The sequence below is a fragment of the Dendronephthya gigantea genome, unplaced genomic scaffold (genome assembly GCF_004324835.1).
Source record: "Dendronephthya gigantea isolate DGI-Jeju-01 unplaced genomic scaffold, DenGig_1.0 000029F, whole genome shotgun sequence".
In the NCBI taxonomy this organism is placed as follows: domain Eukaryota; kingdom Metazoa; phylum Cnidaria; class Anthozoa; order Malacalcyonacea; family Nephtheidae; genus Dendronephthya; species Dendronephthya gigantea.
The window spans coordinates 1,787,752-1,811,495 of NW_021163039.1; the positions used below are offsets into that span (position 1 = coordinate 1,787,752).

The following is a 23,744-nucleotide window of genomic DNA, read 5'->3' on the forward strand; positions in this document are numbered from 1 at the left end:
GCCTGATCGCCTCCCGTGAAGACAAAGATAATAGAAAGTGACTGGTACTCAAAATTGGTTTGAATTTGTTGATCTCTAACATATTTTGTAGCCCAATTGAAACAAATTTTATTGCTTTTATTATTTCTGATTCGCTCAAGTTGTGTAGGGAAATTACATGAACTAAATAAATTATATTCAAGAGCCTATTATTATGTTAAGAGCCTATCGAAAACCATCTACTACCACAACAAGTCTAAAAAAATTTAGTTGAATGATGTGATCTAGCAAACCCAATCTCCAACACCATGTGTCAGTATAATTATCAGCACCTGTGATGTATCAGGATCTGATGTCAAAATATCCGAACCCGCATGACCGCACCGCGAATGCAACAAACCTGGAGTGATTCTTAGGACTCCATTTTGATAAAAAGTCAAGTTTTTCTTTCCTTTACAAACCAAAGGCGGAACCTTTTCGATCATTTTCATAACAGTTGGATCAAAAGGGTCAATAATAGGAAGATTACAGATTTTGTTCTTAGTTTTCTTATCCACGCTTGACTTTGCTTGGCTTTCCTGAGGGTTTTGAAAAGGAGTAACACTCAATCATAAAGTACTATATGCATACACTAACGGATTTGATATGTATAATTTTCAACTTCCGAATTCCTAGCTCATGTTCAGATAGTAACTGTCTAAGACATATATATCTAGTCACACAATGAGTAGTTATAAGACACTGCAGAAGGAAATGCTTTGCAGTTCCTCAAATGACATTGCTGTAATATATATCAGAACGCTTTTATGTAAAATGAAGTATGGACTGATTCGAACTGAACTGAGCCCGCACTCAAGCTGTACATTTTATTTTTGGGCCACCATGTTTATTAGTAGTTTTTCTTTTGCTGATTAAAGCCTGATTTTTATAGGCATATTTATGCCATTACTTCAATACAAGGTATCAGCAATATTCGCATGATAAGGTTTTACGACCTGGGGCCGGTTGTTCAAAAGCTGGTTAAATTTAACCCTGGGTTAGTGCTAAACCTGGGTTAAAATCCTTAAGGACTAAATTGGATATAAGAACGTTTTCGATTGGTCAATAAACGAGCGTCAAAACTTTACCCGACGAGGATATATTGTCAGTCGAAAGATTATATGCCGTGAGGGCAGGGTCGCAGGGACGTTGTTTTGAACAGCAATTTCCGTGCAAAGAATTTTGGAAAGATTCGAAATGAAAGGCCATTTTGTATGATAAACGATGTCGATGTGAAATAAAATCAAGCAAATTATAAACAATCTATTTTAAAATTTCAGGCATTCTTTGAATATTCGAAATTCAGGAACAAACGTAGCCTTACCACTTGCTGCCAATCAAAAGAATCGAATTTTGGCATCCGAAACAAATATTTCGATTACGATGTTTCAATTTGTACGGTTGTATTCATTTATCGTGTATTGCATTGAAGCGAAGATAAATAAATCAATACATCAGCTGAAACCGAATGAAGTCAAACTTAAATAATTCTTTGCTCTCGAAATTATTCGTAAAACCTTTCAAAAGTGTTTAATTCATGACGAATTATACGTGTTTACGTGTTTCAGCTCCTTATTCATCCATTTTGAATCGAAGTTAACCAAGGATTAAAAAGTTAACCCACCTAGCTAGCAGGGTTAATTTTTTTATCAATTTTAACCCAGGGTTAATGCTTACCGAGCTTTGTGCAACGCAAATCAACCAAGGTTTAAAATTTAACCCTGGGTTAGGCATTTTTAACCCTGTGTTAGCGTTAACCGGCTTTTGAACAACCGGCCCCTGGGGCTGGTTGTATAAAACTCTTTAACTACATTTTGCATAAGTTCCAATATAACCAAGAAGCAGCGTGCAGCGTCTTCAAACAACTTAGCATCAAATGTGGTATAACAACTGCCTAAATAGACAAAACACTTCTCGACTAACTCTCCTGACTCATACTAACTCTCTTGACGAAGGCCCTCAGGTCGAAACGTCGAGAAGTGTTTTTGTCTATTTAGGCAGTTGTTATACCACAATTGATGCTAAGTTACATTTTGCATAGTTAAATCCCATAGCTAAACACTGACTGGTTCCCAGAACACTAAAGAATATACTTTAGGAATAGTGACTTACCTTTGGGGACTTGTGCACAATGCGGTTATTGCGAATAAACCACGATTTTCATGATCTGTCACCAGGCAACAAGAAATCACGTGATTGATTTTGACCAATCGCGTGCATTGATTTAGGCCATGCACGAAGATTGTATATTAGTATAGATTGTTTCACGAACTTACCTCTGGGGGTGCGCAATTTTCCTCTTTGATTTCTATGAAATGCCTATATTCCTTTTTCAGAACAGTTACAACGCCCAGAGTAAATTTCGGTCTCTCTAAAACGCCCGACTTCAATCTGACGGTGTTTGTTCCAAGATTATAGGTTAATCCTTTGCATTTTTCACCAAGGTTAAGGCATAACTTCATCCCATTGCGCTCGTTCATAGGGAACGTGCAGGTATTGTTCACTATCGAGCTTTTGCAACTGAAATCCCCGGATATCATGTCGGCATTAGCTACCTATAACAGAAAGATTGTACGAGGTCATGCACCATAGAAAAAGGGATTTTCTGAGAGTTTTTGATATTCCTGGATAATTATCCTCTACTACGTCTGTCTCTAACGTTCAAAAACTACCTTCAAACTTGGCTTTAAAGATGGCGGCCAAGTTAGCGTTCCAGATTTTTTTATAGTTCACTGGTCACAGTTGAAAGAGAAAACCATGCAAGCAAAAAGTTTTGCTCCATCGAAAAATTAAGCCTACGGTGGTAGTGAAAACCGCTCTAAGAGAGAGGGAAAGGTAAATGTATCAGAGAAAGAGAGAAATAGTGGCCACGGGAGAAGAACATGTACAATAATCATCCAAAGATTTTCTACTCGGCCTCTCTGTAAGGCTGTGTATAAACTTTACAGACTACATTAGATGAACATGCAGCGTGGTCAACTTGCAACATTATCCCATTCTATCCCATTAGATTTCTTCGTGCATACAATACACACGTGATGCACACACGATACACACGTGATACACACACGATACACGCGTGATACACATTCGATACACACGTGATACACACACGATACACACGTGAAGTAACAGTTTCATCACAGGTATAAAAATTATTGACTCCTTTTGGTGAACAAGGTCAGAGCTGTATATAAAACTAATTAAGACTTAATTCCTAACACTACCGGCTGATTTTATACCATTAATCCCTGATTAAACAAGTACACATCCACCTGCTTAGAATACAATTGAAACTGGGGAATTCAAATCGCCTGTTCGTTAAGAACAGAGTAGAATTCCTGAAAAAAATTTGACTGCTGCATGGTACAGCGTTTATTTTAGACATCTGATCTGACAAATTATCTCGACATGATAGTCAATATTTCGTTGAGTTTGTAGCTATGGTTCTTAAAACTTATTTCGCTACATTTTCATTAGTCAAATTGTGTTTAATAACGTTCAGTTACACGATTCTGACTGTTCGAAGTATGTATATTAAAAAATAGGCAATATGCGTATATATCCTGTTTTGTACATAGGCCATATATAACTGTTTAAGCCTTGGACGCTAAAACGAGCGGGGGGCAGCAAATTTCTTGTACAGCGTCGCTTTTATAGCTGCTCAACACTACAGATTTTTAATTATTGTAAAGAAAGATTAACATGCAGCCAAGAAATGTAATTCTAGCTATAGCCGACCAAGGCTGAAATCCAATTCTTGATATAAATATTGCAGGCCAGAACATGCATATACCCTTAAACCATTAAAACACCAAATTAGGAAACGATTCGTATTTATGTCGAAATTTAAACGTTTTCAGGAAACAAGTCAATGTAATTATGCGTTCATGTTTCAGACGTCGAACTTTCATGTGCTGATTGCCGAACCTAATGTAGATGAGGTGTCTCTGCTGAAGGTATAATTCGCGTTCGATTCGACACATTTAAGTGAAAAATTTCACGTCTGGAAGGGGCCTATTAAAAGAGTCGCGCATTAATATCCTTAAAAAAGCTCCCTTTTTGTGGGTAGCCTGCGCATGCGCGGCTAACAACTATGCAGTCGAAAAGTGTCCGGATGTATGTTTGTAAGGGCCACATCTTCGGCAATCGTCGGATGTACGAAAGATGACGAACGGAACGTTCTACTTCCGGAAAATTTCGTTGTTTTCGTTGAAGCAACCGAAGTTACGTTAATACGTTTGTCAAATTTTAAAGTGAAGTTGAGTACTTTAAAGACGAAAAAGCGGTGATCGGTGAGCGTTGAATCTACAACTACGAAGTTGCACCAATAGGAAATAAATAGTAACAAGTTGCCCTGTTTAATAACTCATAATGCAATATTTCACCTGTCAATTTCTTGCTTGTGGACATGCAGCTATTAAACCAAATACATTACCTTATTGCAAATGGTAGTAACAAGTTGCCCTGTTTTATAAATTATAATTTGGCAAATGGTAGTGACAAGGTGCCTTGCTTTATAGATTATAATTCAATATTTCACCTGTCTTTCTTGCTTGTGGACATGCAGCTATTAAACCAAATACATTATCTTAATGCAAATGGTAGTAACAAGTTACCCTGTTTTATAAATTATAATTCGGCAAATGGTAGTAACAAGTTGCCCTGTTTTGTAAATTATAATGCAATATTTCACTTGTCAATTTCTTGCTTGTGGACATGCGGCTATTAAACCAAATGCTTTGGAGTTCAAAAAACAAAACTGTTAACAAAAGTGCATTTCAACTGATCAAAAATCTTTAAAATATTGTTCAGATACATAGATAAGTCCTTAAAAAATGTTAATGCTAAACATTTGAAACAATTTTGGACTCTTTGTTATGTGACTGTAAAATGATCTGGCAAATCAAGTAGTTTATCCTCAATGAAATCTTTGTTAAGATCTTTCTCCTTTTAAACTAAGCTTTATGTTATCAGACAATGTGTGCCACCATCCCGGACCTTACTCTCCTTTTTGTTCTGTTCACCTATTCTGCTTAAAAAATTTCATTTCCTATCTCTTGCTTTTATATATATATATATATATATATATATATATATATATATATATATATATATATATATATGTTTTAATATGTCCTAAAATGTATTTAATACAATAAGATATTATAATATATAGATTGCATAATAAATCGACTTCGTTATAACTGTATTCAACCAGCTAACTATAGGGCGTTTATTCCGTTGTCTATGGCATTAGAACATAAGACTAAAAAATAATATTTTATTGCATCAGTTGATATTTACTCAACACTATAGCAGCTTTATCGCATTAATAATGTTTTACAGGCTACCCACATGTACGCATTGCGTACCTATTTTTTGTTTAAGTGACATTAGAAGCATTGAATTATTTGAATACGTATGATATAGTCACATGATATATAGTCATATGGCCTTTGATGAGTATTATGTGTGTTTTTCGAAATAGTAGGAGTAGAATTTCCGGAATATTTGACAGGGCTGACTATGTGCAGACCATATAGTGCTGACAAGTTAACACTTCGTATGGGGCATGTACGGACGCGAGTATATAGTTACTCGCGAAATGGCACTACCTTGACGGCAGTAAATTTACTGAGAAAAGTCCATCGGCAGGCAATGGATATTTTGGTGGCATAAAATAAAGCGGAAATGAGGAATGAAACTATATTCGATGGATCTCTGCACGAATTTTACCGTTTTTTTTAACTCAGATTAATCTCTTCACTGTATGCTAAAAGCAGTGGCGCTAAAGGTCTGATTTCACGCTTTTTTTTTCAGCGAAATACGAAATAGTTTGCCTATAGGCTACTTCTTTGTAATCTCGACCACTTTATTTCGCATTTCGCTGAAAAATTACGCCCGTGAATCAGGCTTTAACATGCGTCCGACAAACGTTGACACAGGCATTGAAACATGTCGTATTGGCAAGCAAAATGTCGTGGTGTTGGCTTCGTTTCGACAACGAGGCACGGACGAACGCATACGAGAACCGACTATTAAATTCCTAATAATTAAATGTAAAGACCTTTAGTTTGACATTTACGGCTATAAGTGTGCGGCAATTTCGCTAAATTACAAACGTTCTACAGGGTGTCCCAAAAAAACGAAAACTATTGAAATCACTCATTGTTAAAATTTGAATGCCGTGTGCACGAATTTTAACCCGTGGGGATTTAATGCAACTCAGTGACAGTGAAATGCTAGATGCTTTGTGTTGCTAGAGAAAGGGGACATGTCAAAGGTCATGGTGATTGAGATGCACATTTAAATATTGTTAATAAATATCATTTTCGCGTACGAGCAAATTTTACTGCATCATATGCATGCATAAAAATGCTTATGGCAAACATTTACACACTTGTGGGTCCATCAGAGTGCTTAGGCATTCAAACTCTAACAATTACATTGTTATGGGTGATTTCAATAGTTTTCGTTTTTTTTGGGACACCCTGTATACATAAAACTCGTGATGTTCAGCAGTAATTATAAGAAATGTTTCACGTTCGCCGTATAAAATTTAATGCTTGAACGACTGCATACACCTACAGCCGTTAGAGCATAAAATAGAGTATTGCCTTCTTACATTACTGCTGAACATCGATCACCAGTTTTATGTAGAATATTTGTAATTTAGCGAAATTGCCGCACACTTAAAGGTAGTGAAGTTAAAACACAAACTTTGCATGCAGTTTGGCGTTTGCCGTAAACGTTAAACTAAAGGTCTCTAGTTTGAGTCTTTGGCGCTTTTTATACGGCGCTCTGATTAATTACATAACTTGCTTTATATCACAATACAATGATTTATATAAAAACACAATGATTTATATCACAAAACAATGATTTATATCACGATACAATGCTATGCTTTGAACTATAAAAAGGGTCAGTAGCATTCAGATTTAGTAGATTAATCAATAAGGTATGTAAAAGCAATCATAAAAGCAAGCTCGATGCCTGAATTATCTTTCACAGACTATTTACGGTCGAACGAAATTATATGATTATAACAATTGCGAATCGTTCCTATAGAAGCTAGCACAAGAACGAATCAATATTTGTAACTCTAGCCTTATACTAATATTTCTAGGCAGTCCAGGGTAGTTACTTTGTTGTTCTCCTGCATGGGGAGTCCTGGACAATCGCCAGCTTGGATACAAATTACAGAATGATTAAAAGTATTAACTACTATTCTTATTTATACCTTAACGTAATACTTTCCCAGATCGTTGAAGTGGTAGACTCCGAACATCGCAAAGCGCATTAGACAAAATATCACCAGCAATGCGACCAAGGACCTTTTCGTAAGATGGTTGGAAAGAAATAGACACCGTGTTGTCCGGCTAATGTGGTGCATTGTTTTGAAAATATCGATTTCAGATCTTCCGAACGGAGTTTATTCTTGAATTGCCAACAATTCTTATTATCTTGAGAAAGGTGCTAAGTTCGAAGCAAATGTCGCTTCCTTTCTGAATGCAATAAATTATCAAATTGTCTATAATTGTAGACAGGAATTTGATACGTATATTTGTTTTTTCACGTAAGAGGTCGGGTTTATAAAGATGGGTTAGCTTGTGCAAGACTTAATATATGCATAAATGCAGTTGTGATATAGCTAATATGTAATTATATGCTATCCGGTATACGAGCTTTACGAAATCTGATTGGCTGAGTTATCGGAAAAAAGGTTTGCACAATTTTTTTAATGTAAAGTTCTGTAAGAGAGAGAGAGAGAGTCATATGGCCTATATTTCTTTCTCTTATAAATATAAATATACATTTATAGTACGATTGACTATCATCTCAGCTTTGCTATCTTAGCTATCTTGCTTTCTCGGACTTGGCTATTTAGCCAATATAATTATAAATACGACTCGAGCTGAAGTTAAACTACAATTATTAATTGTTAAATGTCACATGGTTGTTAAATAAGTATTAAGTCATATAAGAATATTTGAATAAACCTGTTAGTTTTTTAACTATGAGAATCAGAACTATAGGAATTCATTCTCACTGATAGACGGTGTAAACATGCAGTTGTTCGCAAAATGACTACAATTTGTCGATCGCGTGGGATGACTCTAGAACTACTGAAGTCTGTATCATATACATTGGTGACAGTGTGACTAGTCAGTAATATCCCCCCGCAAACATGTGCTTATCTTCGTATTAACATAGTACAAGTGGCATGGTAGACGTAACATGCATGAGATAAAACAATGAAATATGGATTGCACGCATGCATTTTCGATTTTAGTATGAGTTTTATCAAGGACAATCAAGGGTCCCTTTTGTCTGACAGCGTCGCGTTTGCTGCATTTGTGCCTAAATGCATGAAAAAGTCTACTATCGATTTCAATTATAAATGTTGAACATCCAACTGATTCGAAATGAGAGGCGTAAAATCACGCAACATTATACGACACTTCAACCAAAGTTCACTCACTCAACTTTCGGCAAGCTTTATGCAACTGAGATACAATTACAAATGACCGCCATTTTTCGGAGTACTTCAGATTTCAATAACCTTTTTTTGGCCACAATATTGGTATATGAAGATGTTCTATTGACTTATCATACAGTAGCGTAGCCAGCCTGTCGATTTGTCCTGCCATGCTAATAATTTTGTGTTTACTGCATGGCTGTGAAAACAATAGATTTCTAAAGACATGAATAATTATAAGAACTCGAAATTTACATAGCGAGACAAAATCGTCAGGCTGGCTACGCCACTGCTTATCGATCGGCCGCCGGTTAAGCCTCGTACAAACAGGGAAATTTTCCTTGACAAGTTTTCTTGACTAGTTCACTTGCTCGTGCGTATGACGAACACGTTTTCATTGACAAGTTTTTCTTGCAATTAGTTTTATTGAGGAAACGCACGCGCACTATGGCGTAAAGACGCTAAAAAATAGTGCTCCGTGACATTTGAAATTTTACCACAATTACTGCTAAATTTTTAGAAACATTATTGCGTTATTACTTAAGTAAGGATATCTTTAAAACAACGTTGGTGTTATTTTTTGTTAACTTGGTGTTTTCGCGCATTTTGTGACTTTATCAAGATTTGGACATCGAACATTGGTCATTGGAGTGGTTACGCGTTCATTGCTTTTAGCGTGAATAATTTCCAGTGCTACTTCAACTGTGAATTCTGTGAGTTCGAATTGGTTATATTATATATATTTTTGGAACTTTTACGCAAATATTTTGCTATTTCTCGAGTTTGGACCGTTAAATTATATTTGCGAACGTTATTCCGTTAACCGCGTGCTACGTGATTTGGTAAATTGGTTGGTGACGAAGCACGCTAATTAGAAACTATGCCTCAAGAAAGCAAAGGCGGAGAGCGCGCATTTCAATGTAATTTGTGCCCGAGACAATTTGGTTCGGAACGAGGACGGTCGCTACATTTAAATTCATGCAGGAAAAAACACGCAACTGGTGGAGCGAGTCAAAAAAAAAGGACAAACATCAAGTATGCCTGGTTCTATTGTTGTCGATCCGGTTACTCCCTCAAGTTCTCAAAATAGCGGATCACCATGTGTTTGGGGCAGCCTCACTAAAGACGATCTAAAGCAAGTTGTTAACGCAGCCTATGAAGAGGTGGTTTTTTGGCGCAAAAATCTGTTTATGTTGCCGAGTGGAGCTGCTGGAAAGTCATACGTCAGGGAACTGGAGAGACTTGTTAACGCTTGGAACAGTAACTCGGAGATCTTGCATGATATTTCTTTAAAACTTACTATGATCATGCCTGCTCTTCTCTTACAAAAACCGAGTTTCAAATCGAGATCGAAAGACCATGTGACTTGTCTGTCTCGGCGCATGGCTTTGTGGCAACAAGGTAACTTTGATGGGTTACTTCGGGAATGCAGAACCATCCAGTCGACACTACTGGCTACTAGAAAGGTTTCGAATGAACAGCTTTCCAAGACCTTCGCTAGTCTCATGTTTCGTGGCAAAGTGAACGCAGCTCTACGTTTGTTGGATGAACAATCATGTGGTGGAGTTCTTCCTCTTAATGACGCTGTGTACAAGGACCTCTTGCAGAAACATCCACCTGCACAACCTGAGGATCATTCCGTCATGATTGATGGTGAAATTCCATATGTCGATCCATCGTTATTCGCCAACATCGACGAGGCAGCCATAGCAAAAGCAGCATTGAGGACTCAAGGTGCTGCTGGTCCTTCAGGTCTTGACGCACTTGGATGGCGGCATATTTTGGTGTCTCGCAACTATGGAGATGCTGGCAAAGATCTACGATCCGCAATAGCGTTAATGGCGAGAACACTTGCAACCCAGAAGGTCGTTATTGGAGCAGATCAGACCACCAGCTTAGAGACCTTCTTAGCGTGTCGCTTAATACCTCTGGACAAGAACCCTGGTGTCAGACCGATTGGGATTGGAGAGGTTCTACGACGGATAATTGGAAAATCAATTGTCTTTGCCATTAAACCACAAATCATGGATAGCGCAGGAGACTTGCAGCTATGTGCAGGACAACAATCAGGCTGCGAGGCTGCTGTTCACGCCATGTCGAAGATTTTTGAAGAAGAAGAAACAGACGCTGTCTTACTGGTAGACGCCACCAATGCGTTCAATTCCATCAACCGCAAGATCATGTTACATAACATTCAGTACATTTGTCCTGCAATGGCTGTTTATACGTTCAATTGTTATGTAACAGCTTCAAGATTGTTCGTGCAAGGTGGTAAAGAAATTGCATCAGCTGAAGGTACCACGCAAGGTGATCCGTTAGCCATGCCGTTATACGCCGTCGCCATTACTCCACTCCTGCTCATGATTAAATCTGGTGAAGCTAGTGATGTAAGGCATGTTGCGTACGCGGATGACCTTAGTGGGGCAGGTAAGCTAATGCAACTGCGTGCCTGGTGGGAGAAGATTGCCGTGCATGGTCCCGAAGTCTTGGTTACTACCCGCGAGCTGATAAATCCTGGTTGATTGTGAAGCCACACCTGGAGCAGACTGCCATTGAGATCTTCGCTGGAACTAATGTACGAATTTCAAGTGAAGGGCATAAGTACCTTGGAGGATATCTTGGATCGGATGACGGAAAAGATAAGTATATTAGTTCTTTAGTTAGTAAATGGTGCCAGCAACTTCACGTTTTGAGTGAAATTGCCAAATTCCAACCCCAAGCAGCATACACGGCGTTTGTCTCGGGTTTTCGGCACAGATTTACTTACCACATTCGTGCCGTTCCAGGTATCAAGACCGCGATGCAGCTTGTTGACGACACCATCAACCTGAAGCTCCTTCCTGCACTCCTCGATAACCGTAGCTTGTCCATCCATGAGCGACAATTGGTTTCGCTTCCAGCTCGTATGGGAGGTCTTGGTATTCCGATCTTTAACGACATCTGTGATGAAGAACATTTGAACTCCACAACCATCTGTCATCTTCTCTCAAGTAGAATCATCCACCAGAATGGTACACCATCAGCAGAACATGGAGATTCCATCCACGATCTTCGCCGTGAGATTGCAAAACAACGTCAAGCTAGGAACTCGTTGCTGCTACAGAACTTGAGATCGAGCATGAGTGAAGAGCAGATTCGAGCAAATGACCTCGCCCAGTTGAAAGGATCCTCAGCTTGGCTAACTGCTCTGCCACTTGCTGAAGAGGGCTACATCTTGACCAAGCGTGAGTTCTTTGATGCAATCTACATGCGTTATCGATGGCCTTTGAAACGCCTTCCATCTTTCTGCGCTTGTGGAAAATCGTTCACGGTAGATCATGCCCTGTCGTGCCTGAAAGGAGGTTTTATCCATCGAAGACATAATGAGATCCGTGATCTACTTGCTGCTGCTATCGATGACGTTGCTTACGATGTTTCAATTGAACCTGCTCTTGCTCCTTTGACTGGCGAGGTTCTTCCATCCAGTGCTAACTCAGCCGATGACGCCAGAGTGGACATTGCTGCGAGAGGTTTCTGGCAGAGATGTGAAAAGGCATTTTTTGATGTAAGGGTGTTTAACCCATACGCCTCTACACATCGACGCCAGACGTTGAGCAGCTCGTTTAAAGCCAACGAACGGGAAAAGAAGCGACATTACAACCAACGGATTGTTGAGGTCGAGCATGGCTCCTTCACACCGGTCGTCTTCAGCGCCTTTGGCGGATGCGGAAGAGAGACCCAACATTTTCTTTCCTTCCTGGGTGCGAAGCTGGCTGACAAGAAGAATCATTCTACATCTATGGTGGTTAGCTGGTTACGACGAAAGATCGCCTTTGCTTTGCTTAGAGCTCGCGTGGTGTGTGTTCGTGGCAGTCGAAGTTGGAGGACTGCGTCCATCACATCAACTAACGACATTACGTTGTCGGAATGGAACTCCAACATTAGCGAGTAGTCTAGTTAAGTTGTTTTTGTAAATAGTCTGTAGAACTATTATACTTAATTTTAATGCATGATTGATTATTGTAAATTTCCCTAGTACTAATAATGTGAATAAATTATTATATATCTTAAAAATTAGTTTTATTTGCTCGTGCATGCATGTGCGCGAAAAATTTGACAAATTTTTCTTGACAAATGACAAGTACGATAATATGAGTATATTTTACGATAATATGAGTATATTTTACGATAATATGAGTATATTTTACGATAATATGAGCCATAATAATATGAGTATACGACCGAGTCTCAGTCGAAACAAACAGAAATGATAAAACTCGTTTGATTGACTCGAAGTCGTAGATTGTTGCTGCTTGCGCAATTCCTTGTCAAGTTTTTCTTTGACGGCCATTTTTCCTTGTTGAAAAGCTGGCATGACTAGCTTTTGAACAAGGCTCCTTGTCAAGGAAAACTTGTCAATTTTTTCGCGTATACACACGAGCAAATAAAACTTGGCAAGGAAAACTTGTCAAAGGAAACTTGCCCGTCTCTACGGGGCATAATTTTGCAAAGTACCATGCAGGGGCCGGTTGTATCAGAGTCATATGTTTCTGACTTAACTACGATTTAACTACGCAAAATGTAGTTATAAGAGGTTTAAGAAACATCAGCAGAGAGTAACGAAGGCCCGTGTTTGCCAATTCTTGCCGTGTTTGTCAACGAAAACTTGTTCGTGTCAAGAAGACTTGTCAATGAAAACTTAACCGTCTGCATGGGGCTTAAAAAATAGCTAAATGCACATTCATTTCCGGACGTATTTGTTATCCAGGCCCCGTATACATCGCACCGGACGAATTTGGAACCGGTTCGTCCTTTTCGTCTTTTCGTTCGGACACGAGAAACACGGAACAGAACAAATTTGAAATCCCCAAACAGGACGGTGCTCATATTGTATTTTTACATGAAGTATAGCCTATAACCAATAGCAAAATTCGTTCCTGTACTGTGTAAACACTCGACAAAAAAGGGCCAGAATTTGCATGGTTCCGTGTAAACAGGCCAAAAAGGACGAATTTCGGACCGTTCGTCAGACACCGTGTAAACGTAGCCCTAATATTTACAAGATCAGATTCATCTTGCTGAATGCTGTGTATTTTTTTATTTTGCCTTATTTTCGACAAGTAAATGTATAATAACTAACATTTGCTATGGGTTGGACTTCTCATCGTGCATCGTTCATTTTCGTGTTGACATAAACCACTGAATAGGATTTACCGCTGAGTTTGGTTGGCTGGCTGTGAGCCAATAGAAATCCTTGTTTGTTTAACCATTGTGTGATGGTAAATATCTCTCTGTTTTGTGTGACATTCTTCTTATTCAAGTCGTATTCAAAGCTGAGCTGTTTGGCGTAGGTTAACAGGCTGCCATCCTTAAGCATCGTTGATATCCCTTGCCACAGGTCTGCTGTTATATCAAGACGAACGTGATCGATTGGTTCCTAAAGAAATGGACTCTTTCTGATTTTCCTTCCTCAGGCTATATGTGTACACGAGAGTCGTTTTTGAGCGTTTTGAAATCGTGTTTGTCTATTTTATGGCTTTGACGCGCCCTGTCCACACGATGCAAGAAAAAATATGCTTAATATGGAAAAATTAACGATTAAAGAAAACGTTATTGTGCGCACATATAGCCTGAAAGTGGTGCATTTCAATATATATGTAATTGCATGTGCTATATATATGTCATCGCAAAAAGGTGACGTCACCGGTCAGTAAAATACGTCAAAGCCAAATGTAATCTTTGTGTTGTGATTGCTTTTAAAGTTAAACTGATTTAAATCGTAGCGAGTAGGCATCTAAATTTAATGAGTAAATGGGATTATCGAGTAATCAGTCGAGTATTTTAGAAATATTAAGTGCAAACAACTGAGGAATTCTTTCTCAGATTACTTCCCATTGTTTTATTCCGTATCATCTGTCACTGCATGCCTGTGGTTTTGCATGCATGATTTTGCCCGAAAGTTAGGGTGCCATTTATTCAGAATTTATGGCATTGAAAAATTCGCAGATAAGTGCTTCTATTTCCTCATACGTAAAATCAAGGTTAGCAAACTCATACAAAAATGTGTGGAAATGGGAGAAAATCACGAGAAATAAAAACTTACGTCACTGAAATGTAGTTCTTTGATTAACGTTAAAAATGTTCGATATTTCCAACCAGGTGGACCCGATATTCGGTACTGCGCTTGTTGATCCTTGTCGTACAATCTCGCGTTAAAAAACCGCACTTTCGCCGTGCGGTAATGGTCAATATAGTCGAGACCTGGATCAAATCCGAATACTTGACAGCCGAGGTCCATTTCCACTTTGCTTGGAAACTTCTCCCACAAGTGTTTGATGCTGGAAAAAGAAGTATTTTTAAAATGGACGAACACTGAAAATTGATCATGCATCTGCTAAGAATATTTCTGAATGTGCTGGTAGTGTGCACAAAAAATCTGGCAGCATGCACAAAAAAAACGGAAGGTGAGCTTCCGTCTTAATTTGAAAAATCTTGCTCGTCCAATCAGTGCTTAACGTCTTCGCTTATAATTATAGGCACGTTCCCCTATGACTGGAACCTAGTCTCCTTATGATAACAGTCAAACTTAACAGTGACTTAATAGTCGCAATATTGCGTTCTTCACTTTCTCTTCTATGTCACAAAATTATCTACTGGAAAAGTTTCCGGTTTCAAATCCTTACCCAAAAGAATAGATCAAACAATTATTCTTTGTCAGGCCTGTTTTTCCTCCGATACAAACGTACGAATTCCATCGCAGATCTTCATGATCCGTTGACAGTGCGTGATTAGGTGTTCCAGGCAATACAAGATGATCACACTTCGTCTGCAGGTTTGTCAAAGCAGCTATTAATCTTTGTTCTTCCTCCTGGTTGTTTGGTCTGTCATTAGTCGGCGAAACGTAAGGTGGGTCAAGACAGGTATGAGTTTCTTCTGGAGTCAACACTATTGTTTCTGGTGAGAAGTCTTCGTCTAGATAGTAATTACCCTGTCTTAGTATCGATTATAAAAGTGGTTGTACCGAAAATTTCAGCGTTTTTAAAATGGCGGCGAGTTGTTTCAGTCAAAGTGAAAAATGAAGAAGTAAATATAGAGAAGACTTAGTTGGAGGATTCTGTTTAACATTATTTTCTAAACAGCATTAAAATCTATCTAAATTTCCGTGTTTTTATATGTTGGTCGAGATCAGTGAAAGTTATCCGCGTTAACGTTGTTTAAAAAGTATTTTCTACACCAGACTGGTTTTCTGATAGGTAGTCATGCGATGGCGGTAAAAATAACGGTATACGAATGATGTTTGAAAATTTTGCCAAAATAATTGGACGGGCTGCGGCGGGCCATCACGAGTTTTATTGCAAAAACAAACAAACAAAATCCGGTCTGATTTTATTAGTATTAGAAATACATTTATATAATTTTAAGCTTTCACATGAGAAACAAATAGAAATTAAGCAGCCCTTACAAGAAAGTACTTGAGCGGTATTTCAGCACCACAGAGTAGTTTGGTTTTATTTTAGTCCATTATTCATTAAACGTCGCGAAGCTCTTTCGTCGGTACGCAACAACAACAAAAACAAAAGCAAACACAACAACGAAGGCTACAATTTAAACAACAACAACAAACTACGGTAATAGAAAAAAACAACAAAAGACGGCAACAAACAACGACTCAACGATCACGGACAACAGCATTTAGCTGTGATCAAATTATAGCTTCATAGGCTATTTATTTTGGCCAGTTTAGTACGTACCTGCGCTCTCGTGTAACCCAGAAAACTATATATAATAATATAAAAGAATCGATTAATAAGGGTGGCCACATGATCAGTTAATTTAGTCTACTGAGATGCCCACCCACGTAGAGATCATGAGCAACATGCACCACTCCGGTAGGAAAATCTTGCCTGATTATTCTCTTTGCCCGGAAATTTTAGGGAGGCCGGGAAAATCTAAGATTTCAGTCATCCTTAAAAGCAAAGCCAGTATTTGAAAATGTAAGAAACGTAGGCGCAAATTAATTGAAACGGTTTGGATAGAAAAGCCTAGCGTTACAGGGTCTTTTTTAACTATATAACTGGGGCTTTCGCCCCCCAGCCGTTCATTTCCCCCCCTCACAATGATGGATCTTCGCTCCCCCCTAGTTAATGAGATACTTTCACTTTAAAGCGATAAACAGTTATGGAAAGGGTGTCAATTAAATTTTTTGATTACATTTGTTTAATATAATATAAAGGGAGTAAAGATGACGGCTAAATCGATCCGTTACCGCTTTCTTTAGTGCCCGTTAGGGAAAATTGACCAAATGCGCATGCTCGGCAAGTGCATGAAATGTTCAAAATGGCTAAAAAGATAAATTACAGAGTTGTTTTTACTTTCAATCTCAGGCACATGTGGAGCATGCGCACTAAAAACGTGGGTACACTAGCTCCAGTTCTGTATCAATTATTTACTCTATGACCAAGGTAATTATTCATTAGTTCTTATGTCGCTATTTCAAAGTATAGGCGTGGGAAACGAGGGAAACCATGGCACCGCGACGGTCTCCCCCCTGGTTTTCACTTCTGAAAGCACCAAGATTCATTCACAGCCATTCCCAAGCAAATGCTTCTTTCTAAGAGTTTATGAGCCCTTCTTCATGTTGTCAATCAACACTTATTTACCGTGATCGAAGGAAACATTATGTTTTTTTGAGCCGAGACCGGTGGATATTTCACGAGGCGAAAGCTGAGGTCTCGGTAAAATAGGTTTTTTTATTAAATACCACTTGTCAAAAACAAAACAACAACGTAAACAGCTAAATATGCGCCCCACGTGATCAAAATTTCGTCACTCTGCGTGATTCGCTTTCGACCAATGGAAACGCTAAGAACACAAAACTTTGACAAGTGGTATATATTAATAATATCCGTTATTGTTGACCAAAATACGAACTAGCAAAAATTATTCTTTGCATACTTACGGCAATGTAAACAGGTATAAAAAACATCACAGCTACGAAGACTGCAAGAGCAGCATTGAGCAGTGTAACCAATGAGTTTGAGGAAGGCATGGCGTGCCCTGTCTTTGTCTATTAAGAGACAGAAATTTCTACTATCACACTGAATATATTGTACATGGCCATACCGATATACATTACGCTTATCTACACTACACTGACTTATTAGCACGGCACGACTAAAAATGGGTCCGGCCCCGGTACGCAAACGCCTAGTGCTAATGAGACTGGCACGGTATCCATTGCGCCAATGATTTGAGTATAATGTAAACGTCATAATTATGTAATGTCAAGTTAATATGGCACTAGTCTAGTTGAATTGCTACAGAACTTTTTATCGAGAAACTTTATTGGTCGACTTTAAAGGCAGGCTCTCGGAGCGTATCAGAGAGTGGATTGGGGGGGGGGAGCTAAGTCCTTAATGTTAGCAAGTTCCTGTCTGACTTTTATTTTAATAATTTTGGCCGATAAAAAATGTGGTGGTAGCGGCTCCACGGTCCATAAGAAGTAGGTTAATAGAATATTTTATGCACTCTTCAAAAGTTCTTTGTTTCTCTCTTTTGTCATTGCTATCCCCCTATGAGGACATTTATGTGCACCCTGCTTCCACTTTAAACATTTTAAAGGAGCGACCAGGATTAAAAATTAAAACTATTGATTCTTGAGACGTTCTCTGGTTGCAAATACCATATACGCAGTCTGTATTACCGAGTTCAGCGACGTTTACCACAAAAATGGCACATTTGTATCAAGATAGTATTTATACAAATTAAGAAATAATTGGCTAAAGTTGTAAAATGAATACAACATACTTTGTGTGGAAGCACAATATGGCGGAAAGAGGTAGAGAGAAATACTGAAATAGCACTGTAAACAAGTATAAACAAATAATAAGAATTGGAATTACAGCGAAATTCAGTTAAATTCCGAGCTAAATGAATGCCTCCACAATCTCGTACAGTCTACAATGAAGTGGCGATGATGTCACGTATATAAATATTGAGCACAACGTAAATACTAAGGGACGTACTAACAGACTGAAACAATATAAGCCATATTCAATGCCATAATTATTGCATAAATATTTACAAGTGAACAGTTTATATTTAACGTAGCCAGGCTAAGCCAGCTAGTCAAACCGTTAACTCGAAGGTGGACAAGTAGCGGCAAATTGATATTGGCATTATTTTAAAACGAATTAAATGAAGGCTTGTATAAATGTGAAATTAAACGTAAACATATAGCTATAATTACAGAAGTAAATATATACCAAAGTATATACGTTCCAGTATAACCCGGGAGCAGCGTGGCAGCGTCTTCGAGATAACTTAGCATGAAATATGCTATAGCAACTGCCTAAAGTAGACAAAGTAGACCAAATAGGCGTCTATTTTAGGCAGTTGTTATACCACATTTGATGCTAAAATATATATATAGTTTCAGATTTTTATTTCCCTCTTGGAAACCACTCGAATATGTAAACACTACAGCGTGGTAATTCCCTACCTGATTTCAACTCTTCTTTTTAAAGCATCGGTGTTTACAAATACATCGACAAATCAGTTAAAAGTAAAATTTTGAACGACTGCAGGACACAACTGAATACGACCATTTCTTGTCAAATAATTATGCTAGTGCGTGGGCTGTATTGCATTCCCTGTAGTGAAATTCAATGGTTATTATGATTTTTATCATTGACTTTGACACGTATAAAGGACTTTAAAAATAACAACGAAACCTTGCAACTTCGAAAGAAACGTGTCGAAGCTTTCCGAAATAAAATAAACTCTTAATTTTCTAAAACTTTATTCACACGAGTGAAATAGGCAAATTAGACTTGCTCAAGTCTTCTCACTTAATAATTTTAAGCGTCAAAGGCTACGAGGATTTATTTATTTCGCGAGATAAAACACAACTTGCTATTCATCGCGCTCTTCTAATCATCACCTATTATGTCCCTAGACCTCGCATCCACTCATACTGTGTATGTCAGAAGTGATTGGTTTACAAGTTCCATTTTTACTCCACTCAAATTATCGGCACGACACGGCTAAAATGGGTACCCGTACCAATTTCATTCGCGCTTGGATATTTTATTGAACCTTGAACTGGCCACTGATGCCCATTTCATGCCGAAAAATAATTATATACAGTCGTGACAATGATCGAAGAGCTTCACAAATAATTAGCAACTCATATTCAAGGAGAACTGTTATTGTACGAGAGGATCGTGCAGAGTACACAGACAAAAAATGGCGAGTCAGGAATGACAGATATTGAAATTCTATTTCCCCAAATCACGAAAATCAAATATAAAAGCTTCCTTCCTTCCACCGCAAACAAAGTTTTGAAAGTTGTTTGAAGATCACGAAGAATGAAGTTACAAAGGAGTCTATAGTTGCCATTAGTCATTGTTGACTGAACACACATAGAAACATTTTATCCCAGCAATTATTTAAGAGATGTTCACGACACTCCTAACTAAGGCCTTGTTTACATGCATGGAGCCAGTTATCCCGGCCAGGCGAGGTGATAAATGCATATAATAAAAGACTAATATGTGATGCGCTTTTTACCTCGCGTAACCGGGATAACTCGCTCCATGTAAACAGGTCCTAAATGAAAACCAGGCATGTACCAGACTACAACAACTCTCGAGTCAAAATTTACAAGAAGCGGCGAAATCACCGCGAGTTTTAAGACAGTAACTTTGCTTATTACGAAGTAAACCATGGTAATATTAAGAATATAATGTTTTCAATACAATAGACAATTATGATTTATAGATAAAATACAACTATAAAAAATTTTATTCAAGGTTAAGAATATGAAAAATATTTGTTTGTTTTTTTTAACATTAAAATCCAGGCTAGGGCTTCACATTAAAAATATTAAAATAGTTCTAAATGTTTAAAAAGTGGGATCGATCACGGGTTTTACTTGGAATTATTAACAGAATCCTAAATTTGTCTTTATTCTAAATTGCCTTATCTTCGTCACTCGCAATTCGAATCTTTTCGCCTAGCGACATGAAATAAAATAATTGTGCTTCCGAATTGTCCATTTGTAATAGTACAACGAGCTGATATCGCATATCATTAACATTCTAAAAGTTGCTCTCCCACTAACCGAATGTGCTGCTTGCGCAGAATATATGCGCAGAACGGATTTTACATCATCTTTAATTCGCCTGAAGAAAATATAAAACTGTTAACTTCGCGCATTCTCTAAATCTTAAGCCCTAATTCCACCCGCTTAATTTTTCAAGCGAGATACGAAATATTTCGCCTACTTCTTTTGAATTGTGAGCAATGAAGCTGAAATAATTATTCAAGTGGTTGAAATTCAAAAGAAACAGGCGAAATATTTCGCATTTCGCTGTGAAATTGTCGATAACTTATATAAAACATATTCCATATTTAAGGTCTGCAAAGTCAAAATGCACGTATTTCCTTTGCATGGTCAATTTTTATAATAAATAAGATAAAGATTTCGTGGTCTCGGCTAAGCACTTGCAGGCTATTCTACCTCATCACCCGCTGTGCTTAGTGATGACATTAAAACTTCGACTTACAGGTAAGTTTCGTCTAAGTTTCATATTATTATTGATATATACCTAACTGACAAAACACGTCTGAAGAAACTGATTTTAAAGCACGTCGAATCCAATAAATTCTAGAATGTCTTTATTCAGAAGACTGGGTTGGCTTTCTGTCAACAGGTACAAAATCGTAAAAATATGGAAAGAGCTGTCATTGTTTTGGTTAGTGCTGGTCGCTTGCTCGGTATATTTGAATGGCCACAAGCGAACTCTCAGTGCGAAGTATAACAGAAAATCAGGAAAGTACAAGTACACAATTAAGAAAGCGTGTTTCGATGCAAAGAAACTCCAGTGGGAAGTGATGGAACATCAACGTAAGCATCGTATTTTGGTGAATACGACTTACTCTAAAAGAGCGAAGGGCTTTCAAGGGCCAGTCTACGTCAACACGACGAATGATGAAAAGGAATGCCCGAAATTGTATGAAATAGCCAAAGAAATGTTAAACGGTTTAAAAGTGCGACTGCCTTTCGAAACGAATAATACACTTTGGAAATTTCGCGAACGAATCGATCTAAACAAATTACGAGAGACGAAGCTTCGTTGGAATCACCCATGGGAGCAAGGGAATTCGAAACAAACGATGGAACTCCTTCGCCGTTATGACGTTTCTGCGAGAACCATCAAGGGGAGAAAAATTCTCATATCTTACGGCCATAATTGCTGCAATGGCTCAAAATCTAGAGCTGTTGAGACCGCTATAAACTATGGGAAAATGGACTATGCCGAGGCATTAGATCTTACCGCTGTCTCAAAGGGTTTCCAATTGTCGCACCAAAACATATTACGTATGCGCAGAGGCGCCGGTTACTGGCTGTGGAAACCATATATCATATTACAAGCTTTGATATACAAGCTAAACGATGGAGATTCTTTAGTATATCATGATTCTGGTGCGTATTTTAACAAGGACATTGGGCCGTTATTGAAACTTTGCCAGGATCGACGACCAAATATTTTGGCTTTTGCAATGAACCGCTTCAAAGAACGAACTTATTCTAAAAGGGATGCTTTTATTACAATGGGAATGGATGATCCTATAGTAAATGCCAAAGACGAAGAACAACGAATGGCCGTTGTAATCGTCACAAGCAAAAACTGTGAAAGTATTCAATATTTTATGGAGTTTCTTGCATACGCGTCAGACTCTCGTATAAATACTGACAGGAAAAACGTGCTAGGCAAACCAAACTATAAACCTTTTGTGGAAAACAGGCATGATCAAACAACACATTCGTTACTTTCAAAGAAGTGGGGCATTTTGGCTCTCAGAGACCCCTGTGAATGTCCCAGAAATCAATTCCAACGTCGAGGTAGTTATGCTTCAGGACCGTACAAATCTTTGTACGTTCACGATCGTAATCGAAACTAGGTCTAACATATTTTCTATATTTGTGAGTCCTAAATGTATATGTGATGTTGCTACTCTGAGTCACCAACCGGGCAAGCTGAAAAATTAGCTTGACCACGGTGGGAATCGAACCCGCGACCTTTGGTTTGATAGTCCAATGCTCTTCCACACAGATATGGAAGGGACTAGACTCAGTTCAGTCAGAGTAGCAACATCACATATACATTTAATATACACACCTAAGTCTTTGCATTATCACTATCTGTGTGTCTATTTCTATATATCTGTGAGTATACGTTTCAAAGTGTTCCTGCATGGCTTGGGATGATAGGATCTGTAGCTTTGACATGCTTGATCTCTGAATATAGAACGTGAGTGTACGAAGATAGTCAAGCTATGTAATATCTATTCCGTGGACAATCTAGGAATCTCTAAAATCCTTTCCGGTTAATGATAATTTTTGCGGTTGATGATAATAAGAATTTTAAACGTGTAGATATTCATCTGCCACAATAATATAATTGGCGTGATAAAATAATTATAGTCGGCGTCTGGCTGTTGGTTTTAAGGCAGTCAATCTTGATGGAAACCTTCTCATATTTTTAAAAATAGATTTAAGATTATTATTCTAACGATATTGGGTCAAACTGAGAATGGCAATATAATATTTGAAAATTCTAAATGACCGAACCCCAAACTGCAAAAACCCCCAACTGAGCCCAGAAAGAATTCGATAAAATAATCATTATTTTCTGATTATTGTATGTTTGGTCGAGCTGGGGTGCACGCAGGAGCACTCCCCCCTTACAATATTAAAATATCGCCCTGTTTCAGGGGGGAGCTTCTACTTCTGTCTACAATACTTGCTAAGTGAAGTGATTTATGACAGATACGCACGAAACAATGGAGTCTGTATTGTATGGTACTCTGTGACGGTACTGTTAAACAATCTAAATAAGTGATTGTGTGTATGACTGGGGGGAATAAAGATCGTGTCACTTTGAGTTACAAACCAGCAAGCTGGAAAATTAGCCTGACCGCGGTAGGTATCGAATGCGCTACATTTGGCTTGTTAGTCCAATGCTCTTCTAACGTCGTAACTAAGTCAAGACTGGTTAAATATGCGATATTTCGCAACATAATCCAGTCCCTTTCATATTTTTGCTGTGTCTTATTATAGTGAATTGTACTGCAAAATCAAGGGCGGGGGTGTTATTGTGATTGCCTGTCTTAATCATTTTGTATTCTCAGTGACAGAGTGCAGTTAAATTTATAATCAGACAGTGTATGTTATTGAAGTTCGGGAAGCAAGTCA

The 23,744-nt window shown here is 38.1% G+C and overlaps 2 protein-coding genes across 2 annotated transcripts; one reads left to right on the forward strand and one right to left on the reverse strand.

Moving 5' to 3' along the window:
* Positions 1–12,564: 12,564 nt before the first annotated feature.
* On the reverse strand, positions 12,565–19,134 carry LOC114524022. The gene is made up of 6 exons (XM_028545126.1): positions 18,984–19,134; positions 17,442–17,549; positions 16,234–16,258; positions 15,166–15,454; positions 14,586–14,820; positions 12,565–13,919 (listed from the first exon to the last, which is right to left on the reverse strand). Exons 2-6 carry the CDS (start codon positions 17,529–17,531, stop codon positions 13,644–13,646), a joined length of 915 nt encoding a protein of 304 aa, XP_028400927.1. The 5' UTR covers positions 17,532–17,549; positions 18,984–19,134; the 3' UTR covers positions 12,565–13,643.
* A 1,888-nt stretch (positions 19,135–21,022) lies between these two features.
* On the forward strand, positions 21,023–22,525 carry LOC114524021. The gene is made up of 2 exons (XM_028545125.1): positions 21,023–21,053; positions 21,157–22,525. The coding sequence occupies exon 2, from the start codon at positions 21,158–21,160 to the stop codon at positions 22,448–22,450; it is 1,293 nt and encodes a 430-aa protein (XP_028400926.1). The 5' UTR covers positions 21,023–21,053; position 21,157; the 3' UTR covers positions 22,451–22,525.
* The last annotated feature ends 1,219 nt before the right edge of the window (positions 22,526–23,744 follow it).

Bases quoted from the DNA above. Each gene is read 5' to 3' on its own strand.
- LOC114524022 (XM_028545126.1), bottom strand. From the start codon at position 17,531: ATGCCTTCCTCAAACTCATTGGTTACACTGCTCAATGCTGCTCTTGCA. The intron at 16,259-17,441 runs GTAAGTATGCAA...TATTATATATAG, and splicing joins TTATACCTGTTTACATTGCC to TTTTCTGGGTTACACGAGAG. The intron at 13,920-14,585 runs GTAAGTTTTTAT...CCATTTCTTTAG, and splicing joins AAGAACTACATTTCAGTGAC to GAACCAATCGATCACGTTCG.
- LOC114524021 (XM_028545125.1), top strand. From the start codon at position 21,158: ATGTCTTTATTCAGAAGACTGGGTTGGCTTTCTGTCAACAGGTACAAA.